Source organism: Myxine glutinosa, chromosome 10, assembly GCF_964187855.1.
Source record: "Myxine glutinosa chromosome 10, kmMyxGlut1.1, whole genome shotgun sequence".
Classification (NCBI taxonomy): Eukaryota; Metazoa; Chordata; class Myxini; order Myxiniformes; family Myxinidae; genus Myxine; species Myxine glutinosa.
The window spans coordinates 19,091,636-19,110,339 of NC_136270.1; the positions used below are offsets into that span (position 1 = coordinate 19,091,636).

Genomic DNA, 18,704 nt, shown 5'->3' on the forward strand with positions numbered 1-18,704 from the left:
AGATCCACGTCTGAATGCGGTTACAATGATTAAAGCGAGACGAAAAACCTTGAACGATGCGCAAATCCTGCGCGAGTCAAAATGGCCGACGGCCCCTTCTCGTGGCGTAACGGCACTCTGATGATTCTCCGGAATCAACCACAAAACCTGACACGCAGGTTGATCTGTCACAGCGATAACTCTGTCGCAGGAATCCTTTTCCTGGGAAACCCAAAGTTCACTCGCGACTCTCGTTCGCCAATCGTTCGCTCCAGACCTCGAAGCAGCTAGACTTCTTGTCCGACTCACTCGCTCCGCCTTCTTCTCCTCCTCCTCCTCTCTTCTTCGTCGTCGTCCGGTTCCGGTTTCATTTAAAACTAACGTTTTTACCTTTTGAAAATAGTAACCTCTATTTCCCTCAAACGACAACAATAATAGTACATATAATAATCAAAAATGTTTGCAGTGGATGAAAACCACAACAACGGAAGTGACGAATCCGTAACAACCATGATGAGGGAAATGGGCGATTACAGAAAAATAACAGTCACCTCGACAAACATTTCCACATGAGATAAATGGCGAAACTGCTAATGCTGAACCCGTGAATGACTACAGTGCATTCAGAAAGTATCCAGACCCCTTCACTTTTTTCACATTTTGTTATGTTGCAGCCTTGTGCTGAAATCGTTTAAATTCATTTTTTTCCTCATCAATCTACACTCAATACCCCATAATGACAGAGAAAACAGGATTTTAGAAAGTTTTGCAAATTTATTAAAAAGAAAAAACTGAAATATCACATTGACATAAGTATTCATACCCTTTGCTATGACAATTTAAATTTAGCTCAGGTCCCTCCCATTTCTCTTGATCATCTTTGAGATGTTTCTACACCTTGATTGGAGTCCACCTGTGGTAAACTTAATTGATTGGACATAATTTGGAAAGGCACACACCTGTCTATTTAAGGTCTCACAGCTGACGATGCATATCAGAGCAAAAACCAAGCCATGAGGTCGAAGGAACTGACTGCAGAGCTCAGAGACAGGATTGTGTCGAGGCACAGATCTGGGGAAGCCAACAAAAAAATTCTGCTGCATTGAAGGTTCCCAAGAGCACAGTGGCCTCCATAATTATTAAATGGAAGAAGTTTGGAACAACCTGGACTCTTCCTAGAGCTGGCCGCCCGGCCAAACTGAGCAATCGGGGGGGGGGGGGGGGGGGGGGGGGGAGGGTGGGAAGGGCCTGAAGGGCCTTGGTAAGAGAGGTGACCAAGAACCCGATGGTCACTCTGGCTGAGTTACAGAGATCCTGTGTGGAGATCGGAGAAACTTCCAGAAGGACAACCATCACTGCAACACTCCACCGATCTGGGCTTTATGGCAGCGTGGCCAAACGGAAGCCTCTCCTCAGTGAAAAAGTTTGAGTCTTTTATGCAAAATCCTGTGTCTATGTCTATAAGGTGCAGATTCTGCAGGGACTCAAACCAAATGATGGACCCAAAAGCAAGGCGTTTGCCTTGGAAATGCTCAATCACATAGAGAACGAGAATGGCACTCAGTCGAGAGCATACTTCCGCCTGGTGAACAGTTTACGTTTTGTATCCCACTGATAGGCCGGATTTGGATTCGGACCTGAACCAAAATCTAATCGGCTTCTTCTTGTCACCTAACCAACTCATCCACCAAGTTTATTCATAACTCCTCCATAACGCTTTTTAAATATGTTATATGTCGCTTTCCATCTGATCTCTCAATGGTGAAGAATAATTTTAAAATTAAATAATTATTGTAGCCGAATCCAGATTCAGATCTTCACCAAAATCGAAACGATTAGTCCTTTTCACACACCCAAACCCTCCACCAAGTTTCGTTCAAATCCGTCAATAACTTTGAGATATCCTGCCATATGTTGGTTTTACCCCATCACTCAATGGGAAGAATCACTTTAAAAATGTTAAATAATTCTCATATCCGAATTCATATTCCAATCTTCACCGAAATCGAATGTATTTGTCCTTGTCACACACCCAACATCTCCACCAAGTTTCATTCAAATCTGTCCACAACCTTTTTGAGATATCCTGCTATGTATCGTTTTGGCCCAATCTCCCAATGGTGAAGAATCACTTAAAAATTCTAGTAGCCGGATCCGAATCTTCACCAAAATCTAATAATTTCCTCCTTGTCACATACGCTACATTTCTGCCAAATTGCGTCCGAATCCGTCCACAACTTTTTGAGATATCTTGTTCACAAACGGACAGACAGACAGGGGTGAAAACATAACCTCCATCCACCTTTGGTAGCGGAGGTAATGAAGATTACCTGATAAAGGTCATGTCCACAGACATACTCGGGGAACGAATATACTTGCAAGTCTTAAATATAGCAAGTAATTAAAGTGTTATTCATGTTTTTTTAATGAAACAACGACGTCATGCTTATATCAATAACAGTCTGTTGTGGTCCCCCAATCTCCACAGGCGCAAAACAGTTTGTGGCACACTGGATTACTTGCCACCGGAGATGATAGAACACAAGCTCTACGATGAGAAGGTGGATTTGTGGTGTGTGGGGGTGCTCTGCTATGAGTTACTAAATGGCAAACCGCCCTTTCAGACCCAAAGTCGATCTGAGACCTACAACAATATTTTGAAGGTAAGCTGTGGAGAAAGTTTGAAGGGGAAGATTTGAAAGTAAAAACCAATCTGCAGTCAGGCTTTGAGCATATTTAAAGGGACATACCATATTGTTAATGGAAAGAATGCAGTTTTATACTTTTCGAATGCAGGTGCAGGTACACTACCCTTCAACCATGAGTGAAGGTTCCAAAGATCTCATATCTCGGCTTTTGAAACACAACCCAGTGACTCGCCTTTCTCTAACTGAGGTCCTCGCCCATCCATGGGTGAAGAAAAATGCTAAACCCATAACACCTCCTGGCTGGCTGCGGGCCAACAATCCAGAGCTTTAGCTCATGGGACTTCATTGCCAAACCTCGTCCTTTTTCCATTGTTTTACCGGTTTGTTTTGTCTCATGTCGACCTTAATTTATTGGTTTGGTTGGTCTCTCGTCGACCTTAATTTTTAAATGTGTTAACTCTGTCTGTTGTATTCTTATTTTGAATATGAAATAAAGTTATTCTTTTAAATTTGGTTTGGGAAGTCCAGAATGAGAGTCCTTCCCCCTATCAAGGTATCTATTTAAGATATTTCACCGAGCGTTTACTCCTAATACTAGCGTGACTCGGCGCGCTCCGCGCCGCTCCGCGTGCCTCACCACACGTCGTTTCAGAGGGGTAGGCATCTTTGACCATTTCAGTGTCTTTTGGGTTTCATGGTGTTTTGGGTCTTCAGGGCCATTTGGATCTTCAGGGTCTTTTGGATCCTCTGGGCCTTTAAGGGTATTTTGGGTCTTTGAGGTGTTTTGGGTCTTCAGGGGCTTTTGGGTCTTAAGGTTCTTCTTGGTCTTTAAGGATCTTCGGGGTATTTTTGGTCTTCAGGATCTTTTTGGTCTTTTTGGTCTTCGGGATCTTTTTGGTCTTCGGGATCTTTTGGGTCTTCGGGGTCTTTTTGGTCTTCGGGATCTTTTTGGTCTTCGAGGTCTTTTTGGTCTTCGGGATCTTTTTGGTCTTCGAGGTCTTTTTGGTCTTCGGGGTCTTTTTGGTCTTCGGGGTCTTTTTGGTCTTCGGGGTCTTTTTGGTCTTCGGGGTCTTTTTGGTCTTCGGGGTGTTTTGGGTCTTCGGGGTGTTTTGGGTCTTCGGGGTGTTTTGGGTCTTCGGGGTGTTTTGGGTCTTCAGGCTGTTTTGGGTCTTCGGGTATTCAGGGTCTTTTGGTATTCAGAGTCTTTTTGAGCCTCAGGGCCTTGAAGGGTATTTTGGGTCTTTGGCACCTTTGGGGGTTTTCAGGGTATTTTGGGTCTTCATGGGTCTTGGTGGTCTGAAGGGTCTTGGGGGGAATTATAGGGTCATCAAAGGTCTGAGGGGTCTCAGCAGTCTTTACGCAATTAAGAGGGTTAATTCAGAGTGGTAATTTTATTTGAAGATGAAGAGGTTTAAGTCGCATATAAACATACATACATGGCGACATAACCATATGCGTTTGCTCTATTATAATAAGAGATGTAAAATACCCATGTGTGCAGAAAAGATTTTTTTCGGAAAGCCGGCCACAATTTCCATTCGATCGTGTAACTTTGTTTAAAAATTCTCCATGGGTAGTCGCTCCTATGTTGAAAGTTTTGAATCAACCGCTCAAGCGGTTGTGCAGAAAACGAATTTAAAAGTGGATAAAGGTAAAAAAGTGAGGGTGGAAAAAAAAAAAAAAAAAGGGGGGAGAACCTCAACCAATGTTTCACAACATGGTCAAGGTTTCGGATTGTTGTGGACACCTCTTACAAGTTTATCAATAACAAATACAGCATTACGAGGAAAGGCCATATCGCCCATCATCCCTGTGCCCTTGAATGGCACTTCTGCATACAAAGTCGAGACTTGTGGAAGAGAACACAATGGAAAGCAGGGTAGAGCAACACAACAGAAGACCAGGAGCATGGGGTCGTTTTGCACGAAATGACCATTTGTCTGGCATGATTTGTTTTATTAAAGGTCGCCAGATGCAATAGAAAAGTGCAGTCTTAAAGTGCCGAGTGGTGTGTTAATGTACCAGGCCCATATATGTGTTAATTATCGTGGTCCTGGTTTCATGAAAGCTCAATGTCACAATATATGCTCTCCTGACCATATATATTGTTACGGCTTCCGCCCGACCCTCCTGCCCTTACCAAGGGGAGATTAAGCCCCTTGTTCTTTTTGGGTCGGCGCAACCGAGAGACTTGAATCGCCCCTCCCGGGCAAACGCACGGTAGGGTTCCGGGACGATGTTCACACGTACCGAAGTACCTGCGCCGCCGCGGAAGCAGGGAATCGATCCTCGCACGAGCCACGCGTAATTTGAGTACACCAAGCGGATTGCGTACCACGTGGTCCGTGCAGTTACCTTTGGTATTGGAACCCGATTAGAGCGGTTTTATTCGTACCACGCTTAGTCAATAGATGGAAATGACGGGGACGATCAAATGTAAGGAAGAACACAGGTTTAATAATTATTCACACTATTATGTACAAGGCGAAGAGACAGAGCAGTCTTATACAGTCTTAACTTCTTCCCAGACACGGGCCCGATCACACTCACGGGGGGGAAATGAAGGGAGGATGATGTTCGGGCGCTGATCGCGCCGACTTGGTCGTCCAGGAATGGCTTCGCCCGGCGTGGCTCTCCACGGTCACAGCACGTCCCTCGATGAAGGCAAGCAGGTGGTGGAAGGGATCCTTGCAGCGCGTCTCTCAAACAAAGGGCAGAGCAGGCAGGCGGGGAAATGTACGCGTCTCTCGCCAGGCTTGGCGGTTTCTCGCAGCGCGATTAATTCACGGCGCGCGCTCACTCGCGTAACCCAATAGAGGTTCTGCCTCAAGCTCAACCGAGTGTTTAAGTTGTAAGAGCGCCTTATAACTTGGTTCATGCACGTCTTCTCTCTCTCTCTCTCTCTCTCTCTTTGTACTCGTTCAACAAGCGCCTCTCCCTTCTCATAACTCACAAGCTCACTTCTCCACAGAACTGTGTGGGGGCTTCGCGCAACGGGTTATATTGCCAACCCCCTTAGCTCACTCAAATGTTCTAACCACGCCTTTTGACGCAGTGACGCAGCCACTCCCTTCGAGCCCTGATTGGCGGCTCGCGCTTACCATCGGCTTCTCCTCCGGCTTCCTTCGTTCTTGCCTCGACTTGTCAGGCCTGCCTCGTGTTAATTTGCGCCTAAGGTGGCATAAGCAATGAAATGGACCTAACTCTCATTATTCTACTCAACGCAAAACTAACACAGGAAAAGGACTATGTTTACATTTACTAAGACATAACTGAACTATCGCGAGGCTATGTGTTGTAGTGTGACTAAACTATGAGGGGGAAATTAACTTTTATTGTACAAACTCAAAACCGCAACACTATCATTCAAATCTTACAATATTTGGTGTCAAATTACTGTAGTAGTACCAGCATCCACTTGCAAAACCAAATTGGATTTATAGCTCGTAATTTTGAAACTGTACTGCTTTTCATTTTCTGAAAATTGGGAAAAACGACTTTCACCAAGGTCAGTTCCTTCATCTTTGACTGAGTGACACATACAAGACGCGAGTCTAAACTTAGTATTATTTATTCACAAAAGTGGGCCACGTCCTTACAAACAAAAAGAGTGCTATATGAGGTCCATATCTGCAAAACGAGTGAGTTACAGGCATGGATAGAAAATGGATTCATGGAAATCGGTCAATTTGGGCTAAATGACTTATCACAATAATATCCTCTTGATATGAAGGTTTCACTTTTATTACAATAATATCCTCTTGATATGAAGGTTTCACTTTTATCACAATAATATCCTCTTGATATGAAGGTTTCACTTTTATCACAACAATATCCTCTTGATATGAAGGTTTCACTTTTATCACAATAATATCCTCGTGATTTGAAGGTTTCACTTTTATTACAACAATATCCTCTTTATATGAAGGTTTCACTTTTATCACAATAATATCCTCTTGATATGAAGGTTTCACTTTTAACACAATAATATCCTCTTGATGTGAAAGTTTTGCTTTTATCTTACTATATTTCACCAAATGTCCGTCCGTCCGTTCGAAGGTAACGCAAAAACGGCTCAACCGATTGCAACGATATTTTGGGTGGGTATTCCTGGGACCCCTGGGAGTAAAATAGGCTATATTGTTTTTCCAAGTTTTCCAATTTTCCAAACACGATGGAATAATATTTACCGATATGAACAGTGATGTGGCTTTTGTTGAAATTCTACAAATACTGTTTATTCTACGTACCAGGAGAGAGTAGATCGACTCCTGACGAACTCTTCCTATATAAACGTGCAGCTCCGAAGTAACACGGCAGCGTGTGCAAAGCGACTGAGAAATGGGTGTGGTGGCTGCTTCCGTGTTACAGATTCGGCGCGCACTCTTCACACATAAACGTGCGACTGAGAAAGGCGTGTAGCGGCCGCTTCCGTTTTGCAGAATTCAATCTTTTTTCAAAATGGGCGCCATGTACTGTTTAGATTTTGATGATTTGCATGTGATATGAATCAACAGATGTTTATATGAATCGTTTAAAATTAAAAACACCTTCAATTTCTGATATTTTGCCTTTTCATTTGGGCTTCCCAATTGAAGCCCCGCCCATAGGGTGGGTGCCATTGCTAGTCACAATATCCTCTTGACATGAAGGTTTCACTTTTATCACAATAATATCCTCTTGATATGAAGGTTTCACTTTTATCACAATAATATCCTCTTGATATGAAGGTTTCACTTTTATCACAATAATATCCTCTTGATATGAAGGTTTAGCTTTTATCACAATAATATCCTCTTGATTTGATGGTTTTGCTTTTATCACAATAATATCCTCTTGATTTGAAGGTTTCGCTTTTATCACAATAATATCCTCTTGATTTGATGGTTTCGCTTTTATCACAATAATATCCTCTTGATTTGAAGGTTTCGCTTTTATCATAATAATATCCTCTTGATTTGATGGTTTCACTTTTTCACAAAAATATCCTCTTGATTTGAAGGTTTCACTTTTATCACAATAATATCCTCTTGATTTGAAGGTTTCACTTTTATTACAATAATATCCTCTTGATATGAAAGTTTCACTTTTATCACAATAATATCCTCTTGATTTGAAGGTTTCACTTTCATCACAATAATATCCTCTTGATTTGAAGGTTTCACTTTTATCACAATAATATCCTCTTGATATGAAGGTTTCGCTTTTATCACAATAATATCCTCTTGATTTGATGGTTTCGCTTTTATCACAATAATATCCTCTCGATTTGAAGGTTTCGCTTTTATCACAATAATATCCTCTCGATTTGAAGGTTTCGCTTTTATCACAATAATATCCTCTTGATTTGATGGTTTCGCTTTTATCACAATAATATCCTCTCGATTTGAAGGTTTCGCTTTTATCACAATAATATCCTCTCGATTTGAAGGTTTCGCTTTTATCACAATAATATCCTCTCGATTTGAAGGTTTCACTTTTATAACAATAATATCCTCTTGATTTGAAGGTTTCACTTTTATCACAATAATATCCTCTTGATATGAAAGTTTCACTTTTATCACAATAATATCCTCTTTATATGAAGGTTTCACTTTTATCACAATAATATCCTCTTGATTTGATGGTTTCACTTTTATCACAATAATATCCTCTTGATTTGAAGGTTTCACTTTCATCACAATAATATCCTCTTGATTTGAAGGTTTCACTTTTATCACAATAATATCCTCTTGATATGAAGGTTTCACTTTTATCACAATAATATCCTTGTGATTTGAAGGTTTCACTTTTATCACAATAATATCCTCTTGATTTGAAGGTTTCACCTCTATCACAATAATATCCTCTTGATATGAAGGTTTCACTTTTATCACAATAATATCCTTGTGATTTGAAGGTTTCACTTTTATCACAATAATATCCTCTTGATATGAAGGTTTCACTTTTATCACAATAATATCCTTGTGATTTGAAGGTTTCACTTTTATCACAATAATATCCTCTTGATTTGAAGGTTTCACCTCTATCACAATAATATCCTCTTGATATGAAGGTTTCACTTTTATCACAATAATATCCTCTTGATATGAAGGTTTCACTTTTATCACAATAATATCCTTGTGATTTGAAGGTTTCACTTTTATCACAATAATATCCTTGTGATTTGAAGGTTTCACTTTAATCACAATAATATCCTCTTGATATCAAGGTTTCACTTTTATCACAATAATATCCTCTTGATATGAAAGTTTCACTTTTATCACAATAATATCCTCTTGATTTGAAGGTTTTACTTTTATCACAATAATATCCTCTTGATATGAAAGTTCCACTTTTATCACAATAATATCCTCTTGATTTGAAGGTTTCACTTTTATCACAATAATATCCTCTTGATATGAAGGTTTCACTTTTATCACAATAATATCCTCTTGATGTGAAAGTTTTGCTTTTATCTTACGATAATTCACCAAATGTCCGTCCGTTCGAAGGTAACGCAAAAACGTCTCAACCGATTGCAACGATATTTTGGGTGGGTATTCCTGGGACCCCTGGGAGTAAAATAGGCTATATTGTTTTTCCAAGTTTTCCAATTTTTCCAAACACGATGGAATAATATTTACCGATATGAACAGTGATGTGGCTTTTGTTGAAATTCTACAAATACTGTTTATTCTACGTACCAGGAGAGAGTAGATCGACTCCTGACGAACTCTTCCTATATAAACGTGCAGCTCCGAAGTAACACGGCAGCGTGTGCAAAGCGACTGAGAAACAGGTGTAGCGGCGGCTTCCGTGTTACAGATTCGGCATGCACTCTTCACACATAAACGTGTGACTGAGAAAGACGTGTAGCGGCCGCTTCCGTTTTGCAGAATTCAATCTTTTTTCAAAATGGGCGCCATGTACTGTTTAGATTTTGATGATTTGCATGTGATATGATTCAACGGATGTTTATATGAATCATTTAAAATTAAAAACACCTTCAATTTCTGATATTTTGCCTTTTCATTTGGGCTTCCCAATTGAAGCCCCGCCCATAGGGTGGGTCCCATTGCTAGTCACAATATCCCCTTGACATGAAGGTTTCACTTTTATCACAATAATATCCTCTTGATATGAAGGTTTCACTTTTATCACAATAATATCCTCTTGATATGAAGGTTTCACTTTTATCACAATAATAACCTCTTGATTTGAAGGTTTCACTTTTATCACAATAATATCCTCTTGATATTGTTGCGAATATGGAATTTGGCCTCCATATCCGCTTGTAAATATTCCCCTATTTTCTCCAATACTCCCCAACTTTCCCCAATCCCCCATTCCCTAGTCCCATTGCATGTAAATAACAATCAGTAGAGCCGACCTTCCCCTTATTCCCCCATTAAATGTCGTGCCCAGGTCCACCGCACCACACGTAGACAACTTTCGGACATCTTCCTAGTTATTCTTAATCTATGTCAGTTAAGGCCTCGTCTCCATTAATTATGACTCTTCGTTGCACCAGAATGTGATTATATGGCATCAGTAGTGAGTTTAGGACCTTTCCCATACCTCCTTCCATCTTCCCATACCTCCTTCCATCTTCTTCCCCAACCAACTATGGCTGCAGCAACGGAGGGGATGGGGGCGGCGCGGCGGCGCGGGGGAGGATGCGTCCTCACACCGGCTCGGTTACCCGCCATGACCATGCGCTCCACGGCGTTACCCCGAAGGGGCTGGCTGTCAGCTCCTCGTCAGGGGCGGAGCCAGTAACCCCCCCACGCACCCAATGAGAAGCAACGTGCCGATTCCATCTGGGGCGGAGCTAACGAGCCGAGGGCGTGTCACTCCCCGCCGGATATACGCGGCCCCGCGCCGGATGTGACGTCAGATGCGCCTGAACTACGGAGAGCAGAGGAAGCCACCGCCACCCCCAGCGCGACGATACCTCCCCGCATCTTTGGACCGGACCGTACTGGACCCTGCTTTGAGCCAAGAGTGCACCTTGAGCCATCGATACCCGCTGTCCTTTTCATCAACCCCCGTGTGAGTCAGCCTTGTCCCGTTTGTCTGTCGTCTGTCCGGGGTTAATATAAGAGTGTGTCTAAGTGCCTGTCTTTCTGTGATTATAACTCTAGCCCCTGTAATCTGACCTTTCCGTACGAATATAATCTCCTCCGGAGGTCTTGAGAACTGAACCCTTGGTGTCGTATTGTGTTATTGTAATCCAGCCGGGTGTCTTCTTTTTCTTATTGAGCCAGCATCGCGCGACTAGTCAACGTTCGGGTATAATATCGAGTACAATCTTGTGCAGACGTGGTCATACCAAAACCGCTCGGTAAACTAACATCTAAGCCACGTCTGTAACAATTGGTGTCGAGGAGTGGAATTCGAACCCGGGACTAAATTTATTAGGCCCAAATTGGTAACAAGTAGAATCGATTCGGAGCGCGTTTCCCGCGCGAAATTATAACGGCGAAATTTGAATTTGTTTTACGAAAATAAAAATAAAAACCGAATTTTGAAAGTCGCGCTATGGCGGGTCAAGACGGCTGGGGTCCGGTAAAGGAGAGTGAGGTAGGGTCGATCCAGGACCAAATTGAGGGACAAGAGGAGAGCGAAGCAGTGAGGGCGGCAGGTTCGCAAAATAGCGCCGTCACGCACGAAGTAGCAGACGCGCGAAATGGCGCCTCGCTGGTCACCGCGCCGGCGACCGTGACAGCGCCCCTGGTGGATTTGGACTTGTTTTTTTTGCAAATAAAGGCCCTTATGGCCCAGACTAACGAGCGAATGGAAAAGAATAGTGAGCAATTGGGAGACCAAATTAGAGGTTTGAAAAGCAGTATGGGGGTAATGGGAAACCAGATGGGGGTAATGAGGGACGAAGCGAGGGGTACCGGTGAGGGGTTAGACAATAATTTTAAGGGATTAGACAAGAAATTTGGGAAGTTAGACAATAATTTTGAGGAGTTAGACAAGAAATTTGGGAAGTTAGACAATAATTTTGAGGAGTTAGACAAGAAATTTGGGAAGTTAGACAATAATTTTGAGGGGTTAGACAACGGGATAAAAGAAGTGAAAAATGGGTTAATGGGGGTAGAAAATAGAATGGCTGCCCAGGAGAATCAGATAGAGGGAGTGAAAACTGGGTTAGAGGGGTTAGAAAACAGTATGGAAGGCAAATTGAGGGACATAAGGGACCAAGCGGAAAGGGAAGTTAAACAAATGGAGCAGCAGATAGAGGGGGTCAGAATGGGGGTAGAAACCAAACTGGATGCTCACAGGGAGGAAATGGAGCAGATGAGGGTGGCATCTGGGCAGGAGATGCAAGTGATGGGAGAAGAGATCAGAAGAGGAGTGAGTGAGGAGGTCGGAGGAGTGCGCGAGGAGGTGAGGCACTGTAAGGAGCACATGGAGAAGGAGGTGAGAAAGGGGACTGTAAAGTTACAAGGGGGCATAGAGGACCTGACGCAGGAGGTGGAGCAGCTGACGGTGGGACAGACGGAGTTAGTGGAGCAGGTTCAAAGGAACACTGCGGTATTAGGAGGGTTGAAAGCGACACAAAACGACATAAAAAACGACTTGATAGCGACAAAGAGGGAATGTCAGATGGTACGTGAGGGACTGACAACGAGGTTGGACGAGGTGATAGAGGTAATGGAGACGACGGACCGGCAGGTGAGGACGCACATGGAAACGGTCAAGGTAGCCTTAGAGGATGAGCTTGAGGAGACGTACCGGGGAATAAAAGAGGTGAAGCACAAATTAGAAGAAGTGGAAGAAGGGATGAGCGAAATTAAGAAGCGACGGAGAGGGGATAAGAAAGAGATAAAAGAGGAGATAAAAGAATTGGTCCAAAGTCTGTGTTTGGATCGTGATGATGTGCTCATTAACCGGATGAGGGATTCGCAGGTGATGGAGGAGAAGCGAAGAGAAAGAGGACCCGGTGTAAGTGGTGACCAATATGGTCGTGCGTATGATGCGCCAGGGGATTTAAGAAGCTTGGGGGTCGAGATAGACCCGGGTGTTCGTGAGAGGCCGTTGGTGAAGTGTGCGACAGGTCTGGTGTGCGAAAATGGAGGTGTGCAAGAAAGTCCGACTCTGGGGTGTGTGAGGAAAAAGTGCGTGCCAAGGAGTGAGTGTGCTGGCGGGAGTGAGTCGGTCGTAGCGCGTGTGCGAGGGAGCACATGGAAGCGTGGTGTGGTGAGTGTTACAGAGGGTGTGACCGGAGAGTGTGCGCAAGAGTGTGCGCGAGAAAGGTGTGTGACGGCCAGGTGCATGAGGAAAGAGTGCGCTGTCAGAAGTAAGGAAGAGTGTCCACCTGTGGTGAGTGTTACAGAGGGTGTAACGGGAGAGTGTGCGCGAGAAAGGTGTGTGACGGACAGGTGCATGAGGAAAGAGTGCGCTGTCAGAAGTAAGGAAGAGTGTCCACCTGTGGTGAGTGTTACAGAGGGTGTAACGGGAGAGTGTGCGCGAGAAAGGTGTGTGACGGACAGGTGCATGAGGAAAGAGTGCGCTGTCAGAAGTAAGGAAGAGTGTCCACCTGTGGTGAGTGTTACAGAGGGTGTAACGGGAGAGTGTGCGCGAGAAAGGTGTGTGACGGACAGGTGCATGAGGAAAGAGTGCGCTGTCAGAAGTAAGGAAGAGTGTCCACCTGTGGTGAGTGTTACAGAGGGTGTAACGGGAGAGTGTGCGCGAGAAAGGTGTGTGACGGACAGGTGCATGAGGAAAGAGTGTGCTGTCAAGAGTAAGGGTGAGTGCGTTGTCACGAGTGGAGGTGAAAGTAGTGAGAGTGACATGGAGCGTGAGTTAGTTGTGACAGGTGAGCGAGGATGTACACCTGGGATGGAAGGATGCACACCTGGAATGGTAGAGCGTGAGTGGGAATGCACGCTGGAGTTGGTGGTGAGGCACGTGGTTGGGTGTGCGAATGAGGGCACACCTGTGATTGTCACAGAGGAGGTGACAGAGGAGGGGGCGCGAAGAGGTGTTTTGGTGAGGTGTGCGACCAACGAATGTGTGCCAAAGTGTTCGGTGGTCAGGTGTGTGACCAAGGCTGTGAGTGGAATGAGGGTACCTGGATGTGTAAGGAAAGGTACGAGGAGCATGGGGACGGCTGGATGTGTGAGCAAGGAACGGGCTGCGGGGTGTAAGCATGCAGGTGAAGCATCGACGTTACACGGGTTAGAGGTTAGGTCGACTTTTAGCCGAATCGGGCCCTCGGTGCGTGCCGGGCCTCGCTTTGAACGGCCGCGTCCGTGCTCCACTAGGCGGAGCGGGCGGCTGGATAGGAAGGGTCGTCATGGCGACCACGTTTTGTTGAGACGCGCCGGCAGGTCGAGATCGGGACATTGGATGGCTCCACGCCGAGGTGGTGCGTGGGATCTCGGCCCGGGTAAGCCCCCGTCCCTGCCCCGAATGCCGGACGCATCCAGCCGCCGGCACAGAACAACCCGCATTCATGGCTTGGCTTTACGAAGCCTGGCTTTGGACAGGAATTGGCGCACCGAGAGGCATTAGTGAGTAGACTGGGTGATGAGGTTAGTGTTTTGGACCCAAAATTGGAGAAAAACAAAATTTGATGATTGGCAAGGGATTGGCAGTAGTGATTGGCAGATGATGGGTAGTGATTGGCAAATTTTTAATTTGTTGAAATTTGATGTGCAAAATTGGTAGTGAGAGACCCCCGATGTGGTGGGATGGCATCCCTGCCACCCTTCCCATGAGGGGGGCAAAGGAGCAATAGTTTATGGGGTGTATGGCAGTGAAAACTAGCCCGGGTGGGTTAGGTTATATTGATAGGGATCTAGAGAAGATGACCTTAGGTGACGTTAAGTTTAGTTAGTGACTGATACCTGTAGTAGGGACGCAGGTAGATTAGTGTGGATGATAATGACGAGGGAGCGCAATAGTTTAAAGGGACGACTGGGAAGCGCAAGTTTCAGAAGGGAGTAGTTAGCTGAGATGATGCCGTGTTTGTGAGAATTGAACAGGTGTGATTGCACAGGTGTGCAACTGGACAGGTGTGTGGAGCAGTGTATGAGTAGTGAGTGTGTGGATCAGCGCGAATGCGCTTGGGGAGAGAAGGGTGCAGGTGGCACCAGGTGTGAGAGCACAGGTGTGCAGGTACAGGTGTGTGGAGAGAGTTGGAGTAAGTGGTACGGAGTGGTGTGCATGGTGCGAAGGAGTGAATGGGGGAAGAGTGGACCCCTTTCACGAGTACCCGGGGCGGGTAGTGTAAGTGTTAGGTAGAGGGTATAGGTAAATTGTGGTTAGATATTGGCATCTGTGGTGCGGTTGCAGAATGGTGTTGTGGATGGGTGCATTAGTGTTGTGGAAATGGCTGGGCGTGTAGCCTGTTAGTGTGTGTAGTTGGTTGGGCACTCCACCACTGTGAGGATGTCGGCCAGGTGAGGCCGCAGGTGGGCTCTGGGAGCCGGTAGAGTTGTGGATGGGGCCCGAGGATCCGGAGGACGGACCCGGGTAGCCCAGTGCCAGAGAGGGCACCGAGTGGGGAGAGTGCGAGAGGGCCTTCCCCAGGTAGTTAGGTTAGGGTAAGGAGCAGGTAAGCTCGGAGGCAACTGCAGTGGTGGAGGTGTGCAGGTGGGTAGACCCACTGGGAGAGGTACACGCCGCAGCCCAGAAATTGTGCGAGGGCACCGGGAGATGAATCGGGGGAGTGAGACCCCAAATTGAAAAGCACCACAGGTTGGCCAATGGGAATTGGTTTTTAGAACCCATAGAGTAAGAGGGCCAATGGTTTGGCCGGAGAAAGACCCCGGGTAGTGTAAAGTTGTTAAAGTCATTTAGGAAATAGTTAGGATTGAAGAACCTGTCGCACCATACGCAGCCACTTACCTGTGGTGATGATGATGACTCCACACCTGTGTTTTCTTTGTTTGTGTTGCAGAAATGAGAATTGCTGTTGGATTTGTGAGACGCATCACGACGTGGATGAGACATTGGGGTGATTCCATCTCTCCCTCCCTAGGAGGGACTGATGATGAATTGGTGATGGCAAATTTTGATGTTGAGTTGGAGATGGCAAATTTTGATGAGAGTTGAAAATGGCAAATTTGATTGGTTAGGAGGGAGAGAAGACGAATTTGGTATATGGGAGGAACGGGGAAGACAGTAGGGATGTTTGTTGATTTGTAAAGTAGATGTTTATGGGTAGTGTTGTGTTGTGTGGATACAGTAAGGGGTAAGGGAGGGGCCATGTAGGTTACCTGGTGGGGGGGGGGGGGGGGGCGTACGATAGGAACGTACCTGTCTCACCTGGTTCCCATGTGCCCCCAGTGTGCATCACCTTACATTGCGTGCACTTTTGCGCCCTTACCACCTTACTCACTTGTTTCTTCTTTTGTCTCCCACCTCCGAGGATCTGGCTTTGGGGTAGAGAGAGAGGAGAGAGAGGTGCTGGCTGCGCAGTTGTGGGCCTGCACTTTCGCTGTTTGCTGCCGGGATCGATACACCATATGGACCGCAATGTTTGTGGCCACCCACAATGGACCGCAGTTCGTTTGCGGCCAAGCACCACCCGGGGATGGACCTATGGGTCAACGTGGCACCTATGCCATACAGGTGAACCACTTATAGTTAACACCACCAAGTGCACCACAAGAAGAGCAAGAGACACCTGCAGGGTTAGGGGTTGTCGAATTTATTTTTATTCCAATGAACAATGGTGACTGCACCGATTGGTGGTGGGGTGGTGCTTTTGATGCTCGGGAAGGGTGCTCTGCACGTTATTAAAGGCCGTCGGCCACAGAGCACTCGTGGGTTGGTGTATCGATGTTGGCAAGCGCGCTCTCTCTATGCATAACATCTGCATGTGTTCCTCCAAAAAAACAGGTCCTGGATCGTAGTGTAAATAGCAGCGTAGTCTTGTAAATAATGCTCCCTACCGGCTGTATGTTTAGTTTGAGGATTCTTTCCGGATTCGGTTATCCTGTGGGTGTGTTTCTGTGAGGAGAAGGGTGCAACGTCGCAGGGGGACATATTTACTCATTTGTGAATATCTGTAAAACTGTCGCACTCAGGGTAGAGTTAATAGTAGAGGGAACTACATTGCGTGCCACACTAAAGTAGGTAAAAATTTATCGGGTCGGGACGCCCCGAGGGTAGAGAAGGGTGCAATGTTGCGAATATGGAATTTGGCCTCCATATCCGCTTGTAAATATTCCCCTATTTTCTCCAATACTCCCCAACTTTCCCCAATCCCCCATTCCCTAGTCCCATTGCATGTAAATAACAATCAGTAGAGCCGACCTTCCCCTTATTCCCCCATTAAATGTCGTGCCCAGGTCCACCGCACCACACGTAGACAACTTTCGGACATCTTCCTAGTTATTCTTAATCTATGTCAGTTAAGGCCTCGTCTCCATTAATTATGACTTCGTTGCACCAGAATGTGATTATATGGCATCAGTAGTGAGTTTAGGACCTTTCCCATACCTCCTTCCATCTTCCCATACCTCCTTCCATCTTCTTCCCCAACCAACTATGGCTGCAGCAACGGAGGGGATGGGGGCGGCGCGGCGGCGCGGGGGAGGATGCGTCCTCACACCGGCTCGGTTACCCGCCATGACCATGCGCTCCACGGCGTTACCCCGAAGGGGCTGGCTGTCAGCTCCTCGTCAGGGGCGGAGCCAGTAACCCCCCCACGCACCCAATGAGAAGCAACGTGCCGATTCCATCTGGGGCGGAGCTAACGAGCCGAGGGCGTGTCACTCCCCGCCGGATATACGCGGCCCCGCGCCGGATGTGACGTCAGATGCGCCTGAACTACGGAGAGCAGAGGAAGCCACCGCCACCCCCAGCGCGACGATACCTCCCCGCATCTTTGGACCGGACCGTACTGGACCCTGCTTTGAGCCAAGAGTGCACCTTGAGCCATCGATACCCGCTGTCCTTTTCATCAACCCCCGTGTGAGTCAGCCTTGTCCCGTTTGTCTGTCGTCTGTCCGGGGTTAATATAAGAGTGTGTCTAAGTGCCTGTCTTTCTGTGATTATAACTCTAGCCCCTGTAATCTGACCTTTCCGTACGAATATAATCTCCTCCGGAGGTCTTGAGAACTGAACCCTTGGTGTCGTATTGTGTTATTGTAATCCAGCCGGGTGTCTTCTTTTTCTTATTGAGCCAGCATCGCGCGACTAGTCAACGTTCGGGCACAATCGGGTAACTTGTGCAGACGTGGTCATACCATAAAACCGCTCGGTAAATAACATCCAAGCCACGTCTGTAACAATATGAAAGTTTCACTTTTATCACAATAATATCCTCTTGATTTGAAGGTTTCACTTTCATCACAATAATATCCTCTTGATATGAAGGTTTCACTTTTATCACAATAATATCCTCTTGTTATGAAGGTTTCACTTTTATCATAATAATATCCTCTTGTTATGAAGGTTTCACTTTTATCACAATAATATCCTCTTGAAATGAAGGTTTGACTTTTATCACAATAATATCCTCTTGATTTGAAGGTTTCACTTTAATCACAATAATATCCTCTTGATATGAAGGTTTCATATGCAGTTAATAATAATTTATATCAATGCAATGCAGTTTGTAAACATATCAGTAATGGAAGTCAGGTACATGATATTTGCTGCAAATACACATACAGTCACGTGAAAAAGTAAGTACACCCCATGTAAAGTTTTGACCTTTTCAACATATATCAACATACAGCTATTTGATCTTCATTTCAACAATATTGATAGATAAAGGTGATATAATATAACAAATATCATGAAACATTTACATTTTGTAGTCCATTGTATAATTTAAATAAACATAAATGCAAATTTTGCATGTGGAAAAAGTAAGTACACCCTTGGCTTTAATAGGTGGTATTGCCCCCTTTGGCAGAAACAACCTCAAGTAGGCGTTTCTTATAACTGTCTACCAGTCTCTGACATCGACTGGTAGAAATTTTTTCCCACTCCTCCATGCAGAATTCTTTCAGCTGTGCAATGTTTGAGGGGTTTCTTGCATGCACAGCTCGTTTCAAATCCCCCCACATCTCGATGGGATTTAGATCCAGGCTTTGACTTTGCCATTCCAGAACCCTCCATTTC

At 45.3% G+C, this 18,704-nt stretch overlaps 1 protein-coding gene across 1 annotated transcript in view; it reads left to right on the top strand.

Moving 5' to 3' along the window:
- LOC137433630 (aurora kinase C-like) overlaps positions 1-2,996 on the top strand; it is a 36,633-nt gene extending 33,637 nt beyond the window's left edge. The window contains exons 6-7 of the mRNA XM_068125925.1: positions 2,468-2,642; positions 2,776-2,996. Coding sequence (XP_067982026.1) covers positions 2,468-2,642; positions 2,776-2,958 — 358 coding nt within the window. The 3' untranslated portion in view covers positions 2,959-2,996. The remainder of the gene's footprint in view (positions 1-2,467; positions 2,643-2,775) is intronic.
- The last annotated feature ends 15,708 nt before the right edge of the window (positions 2,997-18,704 follow it).